Source organism: Rattus rattus, chromosome 15, assembly GCF_011064425.1.
Source record: "Rattus rattus isolate New Zealand chromosome 15, Rrattus_CSIRO_v1, whole genome shotgun sequence".
Lineage (NCBI taxonomy): Eukaryota > Metazoa > Chordata > Mammalia > Rodentia > Muridae > Rattus > Rattus rattus.
The window spans coordinates 9,779,627-9,799,562 of record NC_046168.1 but is presented as its reverse complement, the minus strand read 5'-3'; the positions used below and the strand labels follow the sequence as shown (position 1 = coordinate 9,799,562).

At 45.3% G+C, this 19,936-nt stretch overlaps 1 protein-coding gene and 1 non-coding gene across 3 annotated transcripts; both read right to left on the bottom strand.

The window, feature by feature from the left end:
* Nucleotides 1-2,902: 2,902 nt before the first annotated feature.
* Nucleotides 2,903-19,148, bottom strand: Nme5 (NME/NM23 family member 5). 2 transcript variants are annotated; one of them, XM_032886041.1, is made up of 5 exons: nucleotides 18,556-19,142; nucleotides 12,869-13,074; nucleotides 11,252-11,352; nucleotides 8,348-8,466; nucleotides 2,903-3,066 (listed from the first exon to the last, which is right to left on the bottom strand). In XM_032886041.1, the coding sequence occupies exons 1-5, from the start codon at nucleotides 18,682-18,684 to the stop codon at nucleotides 2,986-2,988; spliced, it is 636 nt and encodes a 211-aa protein (XP_032741932.1). In that variant the 5' UTR covers nucleotides 18,685-19,142; the 3' UTR covers nucleotides 2,903-2,985. The 2 variants fall into 2 exon arrangements, with proteins under 2 accessions (XP_032741932.1, XP_032741933.1); XM_032886042.1 differs by lacking the exon at nucleotides 8,348-8,466 and having other exon boundaries at nucleotides 18,556-19,148.
* Nucleotides 11,108-11,180, bottom strand: Trnav-uac. Its single transcript has one exon. It is a non-coding gene; the product is annotated as a tRNA-Val (tRNA).
* Nucleotides 19,149-19,936: the final 788 nt, after the last annotated feature.

Sequence of the window (19,936 nt, the reverse complement as noted above, 5' to 3'; positions counted from 1 at the left end):
CAAGCTACTTTTGGGTGCTTCCCTTCCTGCGCGGGGCAAACTGCCCGCAGCCCGAAGCACTGGTCCGTGTCTTCCGTGTCTTTCAGCTGCCAGGAGGAAACTGCCTAGGTCTAAGCGGTGCACCACAGACCGCTCCACCCCCTTGACACCATCACCACTGCTGCCGCTGCCTCTGTCACTTGTCACTTCCGCTGTTCAGTTGTTGGTCGGTGCTGTGCTTCCTGAGGCACTCACATGGTAACTCGGTTCCTAGAGATCTGTGCTCTTCAGGCTGCAGGCTGTGCACGCCTGTCCCTCTCTCCTCCCAAGGCTTGTCTGCCTGCTCAGTTCGTGTCACAGGCCTGAATCCACCCTGTCACAGTCTCACAGCACAGCTGTCAGAGCTCTGATTCTTTCCACTCTGGGCCACACCAACTCTAAGCCAAGTGTTTCTCTATTAATACAAAATGCGTTTTTTAATACTATGCAACCTATCAAAGTTACTTAAGATTTTCATTTCTATCCTGTCTTGATAATGATTTTTGACTGCCCTTAAATTATGGTGAGCTCTATTCAGATATTACCAATCGATAAAGCTCTCAATCTTGTCAGAAATCTAATTATTAATATATTTAACTTTATGGCAGATAGAATCTCTTGAAGCTTTTAAAGGTTACCCCACAAGGTCTCAGAAGATATGGACTCAGCTTCAAGAGGCTGCCTGGATTGGGATATGATAACCACTGAGAAACACAGTGGACAAAACTGGAGACCGGCAGAGTCAAATGACTTATCTAAATCAAGGTAAGCCATTTCTCGCCTCACATGTATCCATTCCATAGAGGAAAAAAAGTCCTCAGGCTTCTGGGCTTGAAAGCCAGACCGACTCCACCCAAGTTGCCATGGAGACCACAAAGACCATAGAGAACTGTTTGGACTATAAGTGAACTCTGTCACATTTTAAATAATTATGACTGCTAGATTATGGTTTATTTTTCTGACTACGTTGACAGCTAACTATAGCTTGACACCGAGGGAACAGACCTAACTTCTTACCTAAACTGGTCTCTAGTGACTAGTTCAGATGTAAGCTTTCACAGATGTAGTTGGTTCCTTCCTTACCTAAACCATTGATTAAATGCCTCATATTTCCTCTTCTTGCTATACCACTGTCCTGACATTATTCGAGTTCTTATAAATTGCCTAACTCTAATGAAACACTCCACTATATGATCCAACTGTATAATCACAAATTCTTGTTCCTTCTGTTCCACAAAAAGCTCATCTTAAAGAATGTTTGTTCATGGTATTACCTCATGTTGTTACTTATCTCTTCTGTAAATTTATAAGCTAAAGGAAACCCACTCAGACTTCCCCTCATGGACCAGACTGCACCCAGATAAGTACATCTGCCCAAAGCTCCCACTTACCACCTATTCCAGACGGTGGGATTCCTCTGGGTTTCAAATACAGGTCTATGAAAGAAATGTCTTTCTCCCAAGCACACCCAGTCTTGTTCTCTGCCTTCAGTATAAGCTGTCATCTTGTCAGGCGCTTACAGCTCAGACAGCTCCAGAGAGGCGACCTCCAGACGCTCCAACTCCTCTCACACAGACGCTTCTATTGGACCTGTTCCCTCTGACCCATCCTCAGATGGCCCCACAGACCCTGGACAAACACCCCCATATTCTCTCTTCTAGGAAACCTAGAGACAAGTCACCCAAAGCAAGCAGGAAGTAGTGAGAAATCATGACAACCCTATTCCTGCTTCACCATCACCTCTTTCTAATTTTTTTTCTTTAATTTAACCAAAACAGGGGAATGTTAGCATTCTGTCTAAGCTCCACCCCAGTTACCTGGCAACAGCGAGGTATGCTCTGCCCCCGCAGTCACCTGGCAGCAGACAGGTGTGCCTACATTGTATGAAGGGCACTCGCCCTCCTCACTCCCCTTGCTCCTGCTCTCCCCATCCCCCCCCTCTCTCTCTCTCTCTCTCTCTCTCTCTCTCTCTCTCTCCTCTCCTCTCCACCTCTACTACCCTCTTGACTCCCCTCTCCATGCCCTGAATAAACTCTGTTCTTTCTATGCTATACCATTGCATGGCTGGTCCCTCTGGGAGAAGGGAAGCCTCGGCATGGCCCACAGAGGCTCCCCCTTTCCCCATGCCCGACTACACCTCCACAGAACATATCCCCCTCTTGTTATCTTTTTATAAACACATCAGGAACCATGGACAAAGCCCTAGGTCCCATGAGCAGAGCTGCACAATAAAACTAATAATAATAACATGAAGAAGAAGAAAAGAGCATTTCACTCTGTGGACCAGGCTGGCCTCAGACTCACAGAAATATACCTTCCTCTATCTTTTGGGTACTGGGTTTAAAGTCCTATACTAGTGCAGTGGTGGCACATGCCATTAATCCCAGCACTCAGGAGGCAGAGGCAGGCAGATCTCTGAGTCTGAGACAAGCCTGGTCTACAGAATGAGTTCCAGGACAGCTAGGGCTACTCACAGAAACCCTGTCTTGAAAAACAAAAACTAATCCATTAATGGCTTAGAATCAAAGAATGTATACACTCTTTTTTTTTTAAAAAAAAAAAAAACATTTATTTATTATGTATACATCATACAGCTTTGTGCCTGCATGTACACCTGAAGGCCAGAAGAGGGCACAGGTCTGATTACAGATGGTTGTGAGTCACCATGTGGCTGGGAATTGAACTCAGGACCTCTGGAAGAGCAGTCAGTGCTCTTAACCTCTGAGCTATCTCTCCAGCCCTGAATGTATACACTCTTGAGAAGACCTAAGTATGGCCCCCAAAACGCCTGTCAGGTGACTTACAAACTGTAAGTCCAGCTGCATGGAGCCCAGTGCCCCCGGCTTCTCAGGCTCTGGTACTCACAGGCAAGCACAAACCCACACAGAGACACACGGTTTTTAATGTGAAGACCTTGGGTGCACAGCTGCTTACACGGAAGTAGCCTACACTCGCTCTCAGGGTGGACTACGGCTCTTCTGTTAGAGGGAAATGAGAAAGTTTAGGTTTGTTGGGATTATTTTTCACCAGCCAATCAGCAAGCCAGATCTGTGGAAAAAGACAAACTAAAGTTAATAAACATCTCAATATTTCCTTTTGATGTACAATGAACATAGCAACTGAAAATTTCAAAATGCTTAAAAAAATTTTTTTTAAGACAGGGTCTCACAGCCAAGGCTATCTGGAACTTGCTGTGTAGATCAGGCTGGCCTTGAACTCCTAGAGTTCCAACTGCCTCTGCTTCCTAGTGCCGAGGTTAAAGGTGCCCTCAAGGTGGGGGTGCAGGTGGGATGGAGGTGTTGAAGTTCAGCTCCTAAGTCTGTTCTGCATGCCTGATGGATCACAGCTTGGGCACAATGTATTTTTGATTTCTGTCTGACCTGATGCTTGAGTTGTGTTGGATCTAAGCCAACCCCATAACAAGCCCAGTGTAGAAGTTGAACTAAAGCAGGAGGAAACAGCAAAGAGAGCCATGGGGGAGTGGGGCATTAAGTCATTAGAACTGTAGCAATGTAGAGACTGCAGCAACCACACACACACACACACACACACACACACACACACACACACACACACACACACACACTCACACACACACTCACACACATGCAAACACACACACACACTCACACACATGCAAACATGTACACTCACACACACACACCCTCACACACACACACACACACACCTCAAGCCTTTTAGGTTGTGTGGCCAACCTGAACAGTGTCAATAAGAAACGTATGAAACAGCTGGACAGTGGTGGCACACACCTTTGATCTCAGAACAGCAGGAGGATCTTTGAGTCCAAGGCTAGCCTGGTCTACAGAGTGAGTTCTAGGATAGCCAGGGCTACACAGAGAAACCCTGTCTTGAAAACAAACATAGAAGCCAAAGAATAAAAATAAAGGTCCTCCAGAGAGACAGACAGACAAACAGACACACACACACACACACACACACACACACACACAAAACAAAATAAATAAATGTAACTACATACTTTTTAAAAATAAAGAGATAGGGTCTGGGGATTGGCTAGCTAGTGGAATGCTTGCCTATTAAATACAAAGCCTTGGACTTGATCTCAGCACCTGGTAAACTGGCGCCCATATGCAATCCCAGCCTTTCGGACCTAGAGGCAGGAAGGTCTGAGGTTAAAGTCATCCTTGGCTACACAGCTCGTCTACACCACCTCAGGATGCAGGGAATCCTCTCTCACAAAACAAACAAACAAACAAACAAGCAATCTTGGTAGAAGGCGGAGGGCTAGACAAGTGGCCCAGCAAGTAAAGGTTCCGGCCACCAAGCCTGGAGATCAGATTCTGAGGACCCCACAGCAGGAGAGGGACCTCCAACCTCCTGTGTGTGCTGTGGTACACACAATGAGTAAGTAATAAATATGTAATTGTTATAAAAAATGTTGGGGCTGGAGACAGGGCTCGGCAGTTAAACATACTGGCCGCTCTTCCAGAGGTCCTGAGTTCAACTCCCAGAGTCCAGAAAAACAAACAAAATTAAAAAAGAGAGAGAGAAAGAAACTTTAATGGAGGGTGAAAGGCACACGGGGCTCACCCTTTCTAGGGATTCTCAGGAAGGTAATGGCTGATGGAGAGGGAGTCACAGTGTCTTCAGTGCTGCAGCCATGGGTGAGGGAGGTACCCTTGCTCATTTAAGCTAACCCTCACCAGTGCTGCTGTAAACAGCCCTAGAGAAACTCAGTCAGACAAAAGAAACAGAAAGACATGCCAGGCCAGCAGCACAGGGGTTAACTGGAAAGAGGAAAGGGGTGGGCAGGAGTGGGTCAGAGGGATGCGCACACATTTGTGATCAGACACATTTTCTACTGTAGGCCAGCTAGGGCTGGGCAGAGACCTCGTCTAAAAACCAACATTCAAGGCCAGCCCTGAATTCATAGAGAAGCCCTGTCCCCTGCCCACAGACAAACAAAACCCCCAACAAGCAAAACAAACCACCCCATATTGTGTACATGTAAGAAAATGTCATAATATCTCATTATGTATAACTACTCCATGCTAATACAAAGAATAAGAAAATGGAATCCAGGTGTGGTGGCTCACTCCTGTAATCCCAGCACTAGGGGATGAGGGAGGTCTAGAGGCAGGAGAATAACAAGTTTGAGCCAGCCTGGGCTATATAGCAAAGTCCAAGGCCAGCCTGTGCTACATAGCAATATCGTGCCTGAAAAGGAAAGGAAAGGCAGGCCGAGCAAGGCAAGGAAGGTAAAGTAGGAGAACCAAGACCTAAGCGCTGGGCTAGGGCGATGGCGTGTGTCCTGCTCTCCCAGGAAACCTGAGTTCAGCTCCCAGCACCCACGTCAGGCAGTGCATAGCCACCTGTACCTCTAGCTCCAGGGGAACTCACACCATCTGCCCTCCAAAGACACAGCCCCTGGACACTGTAAAGAAGCAAAGAAAAAAATGAATTTTTTTTCTATAAAGGGTTTAAGACAGCTTGGGCTACAGAAAGAGACCTTTCTTCAAAATTAAATAGAGTGTGTCTGAAGAGGTGGCTCTGCTGTTAGAGCACACGTTGGTTTTGCTTGGGGCCTGAGCTCCGTCTCCAGCACCCATATGTCTGCTCACAGCTGCCCTGACTTCAGTTTCAGGAACCCCACGTCCTCTTCTGACTTTTCCAGCCACCAGGAGAGCATACAGTACACAGACATATATGCAGGCAAAACACTCATCCATATAAAATCAGTGAATCTAAAACTATATACTAAATAAATGACCAAAGTCAAAACAGAAAACCTTGAAACTATTACTTGTGACGGTAAAACAAGTATGGCTCAAAGGACAAGGGAGAGGCGAGCCTGTCTTTGTCGTAGAAGGCAATGATCCCACAGGAACGAACTCCATCCAGACATCAGCTACGGTTCCTCCTGCCTGTAGCCCAGCACTCGGGAGACTGAGGTGGAGGGGCCTAGGTTCAGGGCCAGCCGGCTTTACAAAGGACTCACCCCCCAGCCCCCACCTCAGCTCTCTTTTTTTCTTCATTTTTTAAAAGAGATCTATTTTATTTATAGAAATACCCTGTAGCTGTCTTCAGACACACCAGAAGAGGGCATCAGATCTCATTACAGATGGTTGTGAGCCACCATGTGGTTGCTTGGATTTGAACTCAGGACCTCTGGAAGAGCAGTCAGTGCTCTTAACCACTGAGCCATCTCTCCAGCGCCTGTTTCTCTTTCTGCCTCTGTCTCTCACTCACATGCGTGCATGCAAGTGTGTGTGTGTGTGTGTGTGTGTGTGTGTGTGTGTGTGTGTGTGTGTGTGTGTGTGTGTGTCCCACACATGTTGAACTTGAACCTGGATTCAGAGTTCCAAACTCCTGGCAGGATGCTCTCAGCATCATGAATATGCAAATCAGCCATTGTCACATCTACTAGGGCAGCTGTTAATGAGCAAGTAAAACAATAGACACAAACAAGCCAATGGCCATGCAAAGAGAAACTGGAGCCCTCACACCCTGCAAATGGGAGGGTAGAATGGAACAGCCACCTGTGTAAAAGATTGGGTAGTTCCTGACAGGGCTGAGCAGTAGTTCCAGGAACAATAAGGAGCCCAGTAACTGCATTCCTATATACTGACACACAACTGAAAACAGGGACTCACACGATCTAACAGACACTATTCACCCATGGAAGGGATGGGATTGTGACACATGCTTGTCACTACTGGCTGGCTAATAAAACAGTGAAATAAGCCAAACACAGGTTTATATTTTTCTGTGTTGGAAACTTGTCTTAGGGTTTCATTGCTGTGAAAAGATAACATGACCAAGGCGGCTAACTCTTAAAAAGGCTAACATTTAAGTGGGGCTGGCTTACAGTTTCCGTCTTTTATCACGGCAGGATGCATGCAGCAGAAGGGGACTGTCTTCTGCAGGCAGCCAGGGGGAAGCTCTCTTCCTGGTGCCAAGCCTCAGTCCTTTGCGTGACCCATTTAGTCCTGGGCTTTCAAGGGCCACTGAGGCTACACCTTCACCTTTCCTGGCCTCTCACAGTGTCCAGCCTCGGCTGCTCTCCATGACCCCTTCATGCCTTCAAAACCAGTAAGTACCACTGGGATGATCCTTACACATCACCAAGTCCAGCTGCAGCACAAGGCACACCATTGGCTGTGTGTGGAAACAGCTTCTTGTGCTCTCAAAACACCTCCCAGAAGATTTCCCCTCAGTGATGCTGGTTTCTTCTTAATCACCGCTAATTTCTTAACACCAGCTGACCAGCATCAATTGACCCAGTATCCCATCTATTATTGACAGTAAAGCCAGAGCCACATGTCTCAAGCCGCCCGGGGCTGGCCTCCTTGTCTATTACATCTTCACAAGTTTTCTGTTTTCAGTGATTTCCTTCCTAAGCCTGCCTGTCCTGGCTTTGTAAACTGACTTTGAACTCAGAGATCTGCATGCCTCTGTCTCCTGAGTACTGAGTGCTGTACCACCATCAGACCTCAAAGCCCCAACTCCACAATGACGCACTGCCTCTAACAAGGCTCACCTCCCCCAATAAGGCCACACCACCTAAAAGTGCCACTTCCCTTGGGCCAAGCATTTTCAAACCACCACAAAGTGAAGCCCTCACCACTTTGGCTATGCCCAGTAAGTGCCCTGCTATCACACCACATCCCTAACACCATGTGTGCTGTCGGGAAGGCATACATGCCAGAGTGCACCTGTGGAGGTCAGAGGGCAGCTTTTGGGAGCTGATTCTCTACTTACATTCTGTCCCTCCCCAGTCCCCAACACACACCATTGAGGGGGTTGTACTGGGTCTCACTATATAGTCTTGACTGGCCTGAAATTCACTGTGTGGACCAGACAAACTTCCAATTCACAGAGAACTGCCTGACCCTACCTTCCAAGTACTGGGATTAAAGGCACTGGCCACAATGACCAGTCTACCTTTTTAAATTTTTTTTTCTTTTCTTTTCTTTTTTTTCTTCGGAGCTGGGGACTGAACCCAGGGCCTTGCGCCTTTTTAAATTTTTATTTTGAGGCACTGTCTCACTCAACTGTCTTGCTTGGTTACCACAGAGTCAACACCCAAGCAAGCCTCAGAACCTGTGAGTCTTCAGACTGAGAGAATAAATATTAAGTAGGCATGGTGGTGTCTTGTCCCAGCCCTCAGAAGGCAGAGGCAAGTAGATCTGTGAGCACTTGAGGCCAGCCTGGTCTACACAGTGAGCCCTAGGACAGCCAAGACCACATAGTGAGACCCTATCTCACAAACAAACAAGTTTACAGTTTGAAATATGAAAACCACAAACAGTAAGTATTCTCCAGTGAGAATAAAAAAGTATCTTACATAAGGATCTGCTGGCTTTTGCTTGCAAAGCTCCGTGAGTCCTTGAAGTAGGGTTGGTGCTACGTACAAATTCAAATAGTCCTTAGCAGCTTGTCCAATTGGAATGGGTTCGATAATCACTGCAAATACAAAGAAGTTCTCACTAAAAAGCAAATATAAGTGATTAAACATTATACAGCTATGAAAAGGGATGCCTTCAAGAGTGTATAACTGTCATGATGTGAACTTTAAATCTGAGTTTTACATCTTTACATTTATTATTAAGGTATTATAATTGATATTATTACTGGCTATCTGATAGGGTCTCCCTGTAGTCCAGGCTGGTATAGAACTCACTAGGCTAGCATCAAACCCACAGTGATCTTCCTGCCTGGTCATCTGGATGCTGTCATAGCAGTTGTTATGCCTACACTGTACCTGTTTATTAAGGAACTATTTACACATGGTGCTTGCTAAATTTGTGATTATACAGAGAAATAAATATATTTATTTATTTTATGTATATAAATACACTGTAGCTGTCTTCAGACACACCAGAAGAGGATGCTGGATCCCATTACAGACGGTTGTGAGCCACCATGTGGTTGCTGGGAATTGAACTCAGGACCTCAGGAAGAGTAGTCAGTGCTCTTAACCAGACCTCAGGAAGAGTAGTCAGTGCTCTTAACCACTGAGCCATCTCTCCAGCCCCCATAAATACAATTTAAAATTAAACAAAATAACAATAACCCACACACACAAAAGAAGAAGCCAATCCAAACCAATGCTGGCAGCTGCTCAGGAGGCTGGCCCAGATAAATCAAACACGCTCACAGGTGGATAGCAGGTTTGCCCGTGGATAGCACATTGAGACCTTGCCTCAAAGCAGAGGGCTGGACAAACAGGCTGCAGTACATGCCTGAAATCCCAGTGCTCAGAGGTGGAGGAAGGAAGAACAGTAGTTCAAGGCCAACCAAGACATACGGGCCTGTCTCAAAATAAAAAAAAAGGGGGGGAAGGGGCTCAATGGCTAAGGTCAACTTTTCTTCCAGAGGACCCCAAATTCAGATCTCAGCACCCACATAAAGCGGTTCACAACTGTCTGTAACTCCAACTCCAGGGGCCCAATGCCTTCTGGCCTCTGAGACCATCTGCTCGCATGTGGTATACATTCACATAGACATGAACAAAAATAGGATAATCTTAAAAATAACTAGGTAAATAAAGGAGGCCTAAGCAGCTCACTGGCAATGGTTTGCCTGGGACGGAGCCCTAGGTCCACCCCCAGTACGTAAAGACCGCACACTGTTCCTCTGTATGTCTGCTTTTTAAAGGCTCACCAGCTTCATGATTTCAAATTGGAGGAAATGAGAAAGGTCGTGGAATTATCATTTCCACATTGATTTATGACTTGTTTTGTTTGGAAAAAGACAAGTTTACTGAGTGCAGAACAAAGGAGCAGTGGTTGGGGCGGAGACAGAGCGCCCCCCTGCACTATACTTGCTAATTTGTTACCTCTTCTATGCTCCACCCTCCAAGTATCAACACGTTTCTGAAGCTTCATGGGTAATCAGGAAGAATTACAACAGAACCGGAGACCAGCAATCCTAAATGTATCTAGTTCAGGAGAAAGAAAGAAAGAAAGAAAGAAAGAAAGAAAGAAAGAAAGGAAGGAAGGAAGGAAGGAAGGAAGGAAGGAAGGAAGGAAGGAAGGAAGGAAGGAAGGAAGGAAGGAAGGAAGGAAGGAAGGAAAGTCCCTCTCTAGAGCTTCCCAAGGGACACTGTAGGTGATGTTTACTTTTCTACTTTTGGCTTCAAGACTTGTTTTGTTTGTTTTTCTGGTTGTTACTGCTTTTTAAAGAAACACTTATTTTATGTATATGAATGTTTTGTCTGCATATATGTACCTGCACCAGCTGTATGCTCGGTGCCCAGGGGGGTCAGAGAGGGTGCTGGAGTCCCTAAATTAGAGTTGGGAACTGCAGTGAGCCCACGTGGGTGCTTGGAACTGAACTCTGGTCCTTTGCAAGAGCAGCCAGTGCTCTCAGCTGCTGAGCCTTCCCTCCAGCCCGTGTTTTAGCCTTTGTAGTATTGAGACGGGTCTCTATGTAGCCCTGGCTGGCCTGGAACCTGCAGAGACCCACCTGCCAGGTGCTGAGAGACTTTTTTGTTTGTTGTTTTTGTTTTGATTTCTTGTGAGCTAAGGTCTGGAGATGCCTAGATCAACTTCCCATAGGACCAACACTTGAACTTCTGATCCTCCTGCCCTCACTCTGTAGGGTTAAGATTAGGATTACAGACTTGTTGGCCCCATGCCCTACTTTATCTAGTGCTGGGATTCGAACCCTGGACTTCCCAGGAGCTCAGCAAACCCCACAACCAACGGAGCTGCATCCCAGACCCTTCTAGCTTCAAGTTTTAATGACTCAAAGCCTGAAAATATACCAAAGCATGTTTGGGGGAAAATTCTATCTTCCTTCCCAGCCATTTTTTTTTTTTTATTAACTTGAGTATTTCTTATATACATTTCGAATGTTATTCCAAAGCATGTTTCCGGGAAACATCCTCCTCCCCCACCCATTTTTTTTAAGATTTATTTATTATATACAAGTACACTGTAGCTGTCCTCAGACACACCAGAAGAGGGCATCAGATCCAATTACAGATGGTTGTGAGCCACCATGTGGTTGCTGGGAATTGAACTCAGGACCTCTGGAAGAGCAGTCAGTGCTCTTAACCACTGAGCCATCTCTCCAGCCCAAAAGTAACTAGCACACCACGTGGTTCCACTGGGGCTCGAACCCAGGACCTTCTGCGTGTAAAGCAGACGTGATAACCGCTACACTATGGAACCAGGCCACTTTTTTCAAGATACAAAATAAACTTTAAGAGGCGCAGTGAAGAAAGCAGGCGCAACAGACTCACCTTCTGGAAACATGAACCTAATCTCTCGTTCTGAGGCCGCAAAGTCGTTGCTCCCGTGAAGTGCATTCCTTAGCTCATCTGTGCCGTATATCGCCCTTAAGCTAGAGAGAATTAAAGACACTGTCCCTCCATTCTGAACGCCTTCCTTCCTTCCCATCAGAGAGTTCGAGGGAGGAGGCACAGGAGGAGGTCAGAGGACTACTCTGGGAGTGGTTCTTCCCTTCAAGGTCATGGGTCCTGAGTTCAAATCCAGCTCTTTCTGCTTGGCAGCATTCACTTTACCCACTGAGCCATCTTGCCAGCATTTTTTTCTAATTTTTTTTTAGACAATTCATCACTAATTTAATCTTAAGCTTTTTATCTACTTAGATGAGGGCCAAATACATTTCTGTATGCCAGTAGCATCCACTGTGGAAACAAGCAGTCCTTAGGGGAAGGAAGTATTTTATGAGACATGAAAAGAAATATAAATTCAAAACTGCAATAACTTTCATTTCTGGAAACTAGTTCTCATGTTGCAATAGCCTTGGCTGGCCCAAAACTCTCAGAAATTTGCCTGCCTCTGTCTCTGAAGTCCCGAGGTTAAATGTATGTACCACCATCTCTGGAAAACAAAATTTAAAAAGTCTTACTTTCTTATTAAAGATCCTATTTCAGGATCAGTGAGTTGCTCAGCTGCTAAAAGCACTTGCCACCAAGCCTAATGATCTGAATTCTGTCCTTGAACTGATAAGGTGGAAAAGAGAAGAAAATCCCACGAGTCGTAGCTGACCTCCACATGTGCAAGACACACATGCCCACAAGCAATAAATAAATAAAATGTAATTTTACAAATCCGACTTCATAGCTATGTGCTATATATAACCCAGCACCCATTTCGGGGACTGGGGGTTGGTGGGGGTGGCTGAAGTAGGAGGATAGTCACAAACTCAAAGCTAGCCTGGGCTACACAGTGACTTATAGGCCAGCTTAGGCTACAGAGCAAGAACTAGTCTCAAAAAACATTAAAACAAATAAAGAAAAGCAGGGTGGTACCTCAGTACTCGGAGGTGGAGGCAGGGGGAATCTTTGTGAGTTTGGGGCCAGCCTGGTCTAAAGACCAAGCTCCAGGACAACACAGAGAAGCCCTGTCTCAAACAAACAAACCAAAATCAATTAATCAGGAACTCGTTCTTTAGAGGCAGTTTAATGCCAGGCTGACCAGCAGTCAGTGAGGTGTTCTCTGCCGCCCTCTACAGCACTGGATATTAAGATAGATTTGCAGGGCTGGAGAGATGGCTCAGTGGTTAAGAGTTCCGACTGCTCTTCCAGAGGTCCTGAGTTCAATTCCCAGCAACCACATGGTGGCTCACAACCATCTGTAATGAGGTCTGGTGTGTCTGAAGACAGCTACAGTGTACTCGTATACATTAAATAAATAAATCTTTAAAAAAAGATAGATTTGCAATGTTGAGGACGTCAAATCCACTGCCCTGCACCAGAGAGAAGTTCACGTAGGAACTTCCACAGGCTGGGAGGCCTGCGTATGAAGATGGTAGGCTCTGGCTTTTTTGTTTCTTTTGTTTTCTCTCCTTAAGGCAGGCTTCAATCCCTCAACCCGCTTTCAGTGGGAATTACCTGTCCGGGTGTGTCTCCTTGGCTAATAAACTATTAGCTGGTCCCAAAAGTTCTTTCCAGTAAGAGATGGCATTATGTCTAGCTAATATCATAGCAACAAGAGGTCCAGAACTCATATAAGCTGTTAAGTTTGGGAAGAACATTTTCCCATACTGTTCCACATAAAAGTTACTACAGTGCTCAGGGCTCAGGTGTAGTTTCCGCCTCTGTAAACAAAACAAAGTCGACAAAAGCTCATTAAGACATTAATACCTTGCCAGGCATGGTGGCACATGCCTGTAATTATCTTTGCGTTACTACACAGAAAGTAAATGGTGATTAAATGTGTTCAGAGGAAGTATTTATCCCACTTAAATAAATGATTCCTGGGCTGCGGCCAAGGCTGAGGTTCTGAGTTCATTCCCCAGAATTAACAGGAGGGGAGGAAGAAAGAATGGATTCCCTCAATTTTTTAGACCACAACACACACACACACACACACACACACACACACACACACGTAAATATAAAAAGGTTTTTTTGTTGTTGTTGTTTTGTTTTGGATTACTCTGTGTAGCCCTGGCTATCCTGGAACTCACTCTGTAGACCAGGCTGACCTAGAACTCACAGAGATCTGCCAGCCTCTGTCTCCTGAGTGCTGGAATTAAAGGTATGTGCCACCAGCACCTGGCTGAAAAGATCTTTTTGAAGAGTGTTTCCTGAGCAATCGCGAGGACCGGAGTTTGAATCTTGGCACCTACGTGACAAGTAGGATGTCCACCAGACACCTGTAACTCCCAGCTACAGGGAATTCGATGCCCTCTCCTGGCACTCTTGCACACATGTATGTACACACACACACACACACACACACACACACACACACACGCTCACACACTCGCCCTGCAGTCAAGGCAACCTTGGTCTACATAGTGAGTTCCAGGCTGGCTAGGGCAGAGACCCTGTCTCCGGAACACTATTCGCTAGTTTACCTCCAGACAGGGTATTAAAGGGTCTAAAGAGTCCCCAGACCACACAAAGGAATATTCTGATAAACTCTACAGCCAATTGCCAAGAAGTCTAGCTCTCACATAACTCCTTGCTTGAGTCCACCCCACTTCCCTGTGTCCGGTACACAAGCTGCTTGTCTGTTTGTCTGGAGACAGGCTGTTATCATGTAGCCCAGGCTGACTGCCAGTGTAATCCTGCCTTCCTCTCCCTAAAAGGGGCTCCTTGCATGCCCAGCAGCCACGCGCCCTTTCCTCAGGTGTGCTAGCTCCCGCAGCATGATGTTAAACATTTAGAGTTCAGGTTTAAAGTTGTTGAAAAAAGTAATGATTCTACTTTAAATGCTTTAAAATGAGATCAGGTGAAAAATCGTTTGAAATTCAGTTTGAGAAACATCGATACCAAATACATGCAACAGAACACATAGTTTTCGACAAAGAAGCTACTGCCCTCTGCTGGACAGAGGGAGAAGTTTTCAGAGCTGTCCAAGAATCTACCACAATAAAGCCAAACAGACAAACCTTAAAAACATCCTCAATTCCAACGACCTAAAATAGCCGGGAGAGTCACATTTCTTGACTTAAAAACTAAGACAGTGGTTACTGGGGGCTGGAGGAGGTGGACACACAACACATCTTCCTCCCTTTCTAAAAGTAAGGTCACGGGCCGAGAGGTGGTTCAGTGGTTAAGAGCATCCACCGCTCTCCAGAGGACGGGGGTTCAATTCCAAGCACTCAAATGGCAGCTCACAACTGTCTGCAACCCTAGTCCCAGGGGATCTGACACCTTACACAGATATACATGCAGGCAAAACACCAATGCACATGAAATAAAGAGAAAAAAATCTTAAAAAAATGTTCACGGCTCCAGCTTGAGATGAGAAAATACAGATGAATACTGTTGAAGGCCACAAAACAATGTGGGTTTATTTAATGCTGCTGCATTGTCCCTTAAAAATTATTTAAATGGTACAACTGATGTAGTATAAATTTCATGGAAAAAATTTAAAGCAAAACAAAGACATGGCTGTGGTCGCAGCGGCAGCACAGACCACAGCCAGCCTAGCATTTGCTGCTGTGTATCTGCTAATTGCTTGTTATGGTCTTGTTTTGAGACTGGGTCTCTCTGTGTAGTCCTGGGATGGCCCAGAACTCACAGGGATTCACCTCCCTTTGCCTCCTGAGTGCTTGGATTAAAGGTGTGTGCTACTGTGCCAAACTCTTGAGTTTTAATTTATAATAAACACAAGCCACTTAATTACAAAGTCTATTTATCAGTGATCGTTTTTTAATATGGACTTAAAGAATTAGAAGATGGCTCAGTGAGCAGAGGAGCATTGGTAGCTCAAGTGTCAGGGCCTGGGTTTGGATCCCCAGAATTTTCCTAATGGCCAACATTGTAGAGTGACTTTGTAACCCCTGTATACCTCTAGAGAGGGTAGTTGGAGGTGGGAGGCACCTTAGAGGCCTATGACCAGTTAGCCTCGATTTTGCAGTAGCAAACAAGAGAGCCTGTTCCAAACAACAAAAGAGGTAAGGCCTGGGGCCTGAGGTAACTTGTATACACACATAAACACACATACATAAACACACACACAATACACACACATACAAATACACACATATAACCACACAACACACACATAACCACAACACATATACCTATATACCACCACCACATACATAAACACCCCCACACCTCCCCAAACATATAACCACACCACACAACACACACATAACCACAACACATATACCTATATACCACCACCACATACATAAACACCCCCACACCTCCCCAAACATATAACCACACCACATAACACACACATATCCACATATCCATTTACTCTACCTACCACTACAAGCAACCACATCCTCACATACAACCACACCACACAGGCACAGAGAGAGAGAGAGAGAGAGACAGAGAGAAAGAGAGACAGAGACAGAGAGAGAGACAGAGACAGACAGAGACAGAGAGAGACAGAGAGATTTTTTTTAAAGGACTTAGCCAGGCAGTGGTGACACACACCTTTAATCCCAGTACTTTGAGTTTGAGGCCAGCCTGGTCTACAGAGTGGGTTCCAGAACAGCCAGGGCTACACAGAAAAACCCCGTCTTGAAAAATCAAAAATAAATGGGATAAATAAATAACTTTAAACATCTTCAGTGTGCAGGGCACAGAAGTCAGAGTTCCCTCACCTTTCTAAAAATAAACCTGTAACACTTAAATCAAGCTAGGCATAGTGAGTGGTACATTGTGTGTAATCCCAGCACTCAGGAGCCTGCAGCAGAATAACTGAAGCCATGGGAGCTACTTAATGAAGTCATCTCAGAAAACAAAACACAGGAGAACACCTTAATCTGAGTTCTCATGGAGAGGCAGGAGGTCACCTGTGCTGGAGGACATCCTGGACTACGTATCAAGAGACTTCCTTTGTTCACTTTGGATTTTTAAACAGAGTCTCATGTAGCCAAGGTTAGCCTCCAACTCACTATGTAGCTGGGGATAACCTCATTAAATGTCCGGTCCTCCTGCTTCAGTCTCCTGAGCACTGGGACTTCAGGGTCTGCACTGCTGGAAGATACGGTTTATACTTGCCAGGCACGCGGTCCACCAGCTGAGCTGCACATCCACCTGAGAACTTGAGTTATTTGCTTGTTTGTTGAGACAGGGTTTCTCTGTGTAGCCTTGGCTGTCCTAGAACTTACTATGTAGAGCAGAGATCTGCCTGCCTCCGCCATCTCTCTGGGATGAGAACCTAGATTTTTAAGAATCTTTTTTCCTCAAGTGTTTGTTTATCTATTTTTTCTTCTAGAAGAAGCTACAAACACAATTTACTATTTTTGGTGGAGAGGGGTGGTAGGGATTGAACTCACAGCCCCATGCTTGCTAAGCCTGTACTCCAGCACTGGGCTACACCCTGGCCCCACCTAGAAGTTTAAATTTTAAATATTTAGATCCATTTATAGCTACCCCAGAAAAAAAAGGACTCAGATTTCATAACATTTATTAAAGACTTTGTGTTCACCTGAGTATTTCCTGTGCCATCTCAACTCTGTCAAAATCTCCCCACTATGTCATCTCTGTGGGTGACACATGCACACGTCTGTGTCCGTGTATATATGCACACACATGTGAGGGTGCAGGCGCCACATGTGTGGAACCAGAGTCCACATTGGGTGCCAGCCGCACTTGCTCACCACTTTGCGTCTCCCACTACCTCAAGCTGGCCAAGTTGGCAAGACTACTTGGTCCTCCTGCCCTGCCGCCCCAGACGGAGATTATATCCGGGTGCTGCCATCACACCTGGCTTTTACATGGATGCTGGGAATTTAAACTCATGTCCTGTGCTTGCTCAGCAAAAAATAGATAATATGATACTATATAAAAATTTTAAGTCAGGGGCTAGAGGGATGGCTCTGTGGTTAACAGCACCGTCCGCTCTTCCAGAGGTCCTGAGTTCAAATCCCAGCAACCACATGGTGGCTCACAACCATCTGTAATGAGATCTCATGCCCTCTTCTGGTGTGTCTGAAGACAGCTACAACAGACTTAAAATAATGAATAAAAAAAAAAATAATCAGTTTTATTTCTCTTAGAACCCTGGTTCAAGTGAAAGTCAAAAGAAAATATTAAAAACACTAAGTTCCATCTCATCTGTTTGATTTTAAAAGTTAGAGATCTTGTCTACACATTTAAAAGAATAAAAATAATGTTTTATTCTCTTAGAATTGTAGTTCAAGTGAAAGTCAAAGAAAACATTACAAACACTAAGTTCCATCTCATCTGTTTGTCTTTCAGTTAGAGATCTTGTCTACTAGAGGACTTAAGAACTCCGTGAAGCCCAAGGTAGCCGGGAACTCAGGATCCTCCAATCTTACCCTGTCTAGGGTTGGGATCACAGGTCTATGTCACTACTTCCAAGGCCTGCATCCCCGTACCCCAGGCTGGTCTGGGACTCACTGTGAAGTCCAAGTTGAGCTCTCGATGTCCTCTGTGGGGCCTGGCTTCTTTGACCCTGTTTACCAACTACAGAACAAATATTGACCTTAAAACACTAAATGTTTGCTGTGTGTGGTGGTGCACACATTTAATCCCAACACCTGGGAGGAAGAGGCATGTGGATCTCTTTGAGTTCCAGGCCAGTCTGGTCTACAAGTGAGTTCCAAGCCAGCCAGGGCTATACAGAGAAGCCATTTCTTGAAAACAAAAACAAAAAGAAAAAACAAACCAAAAAAATCCACTGACACTAGGAACCAAAGTATACACAGGAATACTGCACATAATTCAGAAGGGATAAGTAGATTCTGGTTTAATGATCCAGAATGTTAGAAACACCCAGGAGAAAGAATGTAGTTAAGTCATTGCCTCTCCCTAGAGCTGACCTGCAGAGGAAAAAGGCAGCATGCTTCTTTTATGTCTTATTCTATGTCCTTACAAGTGTGAAAACTTGTCTGTTATTTGTAACGTGTTTTTGAGACAGGTCTCACAGAGCCCAGGCTGAACTTGGAAGTCAGTACAGAGCTGACCTGCTCCCATCATCTGATTCCGAGATTACAGGCATGTGTGCTTACATGCGCAGTTTATATATAATCTTTATATTTATAAATGTAAATTTAATGTTACTAAGGATCTAAACAGGTGGCTACATTTATATAAGTATAGTGAAAACTAATAAAAGAGACGCCAGAAGTTACCTGTATAATAGTGAATCCGGATCTCAAGATAATATCGCGTATCTCTTCTTCTTTATCAACAATATCTGGCTTGATAAGGGCTAGGGTTTTTTCTACATATATCTGAGGCAGGGGCATTGATACCTCCATCCTGGCGTTTTCCGGTACAATTTACAAATCTCCTGACCAGCTATCCGCAGCAACGACACGAGTCCCCGTCCCAAAATCAGCCTGTGGCAAAATCTGGTACTAGATTTGATTAATTTATAAAAATGGAAAGCACTATGCTTTTCTACGTATGCTTTTTGCAAGAATACGACTTATACAGCGAGAAAGGGGAGCCCTAGCCGCTCGACTGAGGCTGGAGGCTGGATGGCGTCAGTGTCGCTCTCCAGGAGTACGGGAAGGCCCCTAGCCGGCTGCCCTAGCGAAGGGTCCCCACCTTGTAGGGACCACTTTGTACAGGCTTAGGCATGAAAGGAAGGCAGGGTCCCAAAGTTCTCGGGAAATCTCCACCTGAGACCCTCCCAGCACTCGCCTCAGTTCAGGTGTTGTCAGAGCCCGTTCGTTGCTAAGAGACCGAAGCTGGTTTCCTAACGGTGGCTGCAGAGGCCCAATCCCAGCCGCGTTTTTTTTTTTTTTTTTTTTTTTTTTTAAGACTCTAGTTAATTTTAACCTAAGGCAATAATTAGCCGTGTACATTTTATTCTCTTTGAGTCTTAGAGTACTACACACATTTCTCTCTCTCTCTCTCTCTCTCTCTCTCTCTCTCTCTCTCTCTCTCTCTCTCTCTCCCCCCCCCCCCCCGTGTGTGTGTGTGTGTGTGTGTGTGTGTGTGTGTGTGTGTGTGTGTGTGTGTGTGTGTGTGTGTGTGTGTGTGTGTGTGAGATGTGGAGGTAAGAAAACTTTGTGGAGTCAAGTCCTTCCTACGTTTCTGTGGTTTCCAGGGATGGAACTCAAGTGGTCTTCTTTACCCTTTGAGCCTTAGCACCAGCTCTTCTCTAATTGATCTCTTTTCTTCACGGTACATGCTTGAAGGATGTGTTCCTTATCCACGCTCTGTAAATGAGATAAATCAGACACCTCTCTCGGTCCACTCCAGTTCCTCCTGGTCATTATATGAAAGACTAATGAGAAATTTATTATTTACTCTCTCTTTCCCTCATTCCTTTTCTTTTTCTGTTTTGGGGTGTGGGTGGTGGTGCTTGGGATCAAACCTGGGCAAACAATTGACCACTGAGCTATATTCCCAGCAAATACCTCCTGTGCTTCACCATATGATGCTGCTCCCATCATCCAGCTTCTTTAATCATTTAGAAGCCCCCTTTGCAAGGTCAGGTAGTCTAGGGTTGAGTTCCTCTAATCCCAGCACTCCATGAGAGGCAGAGGCTGGATGCAATGG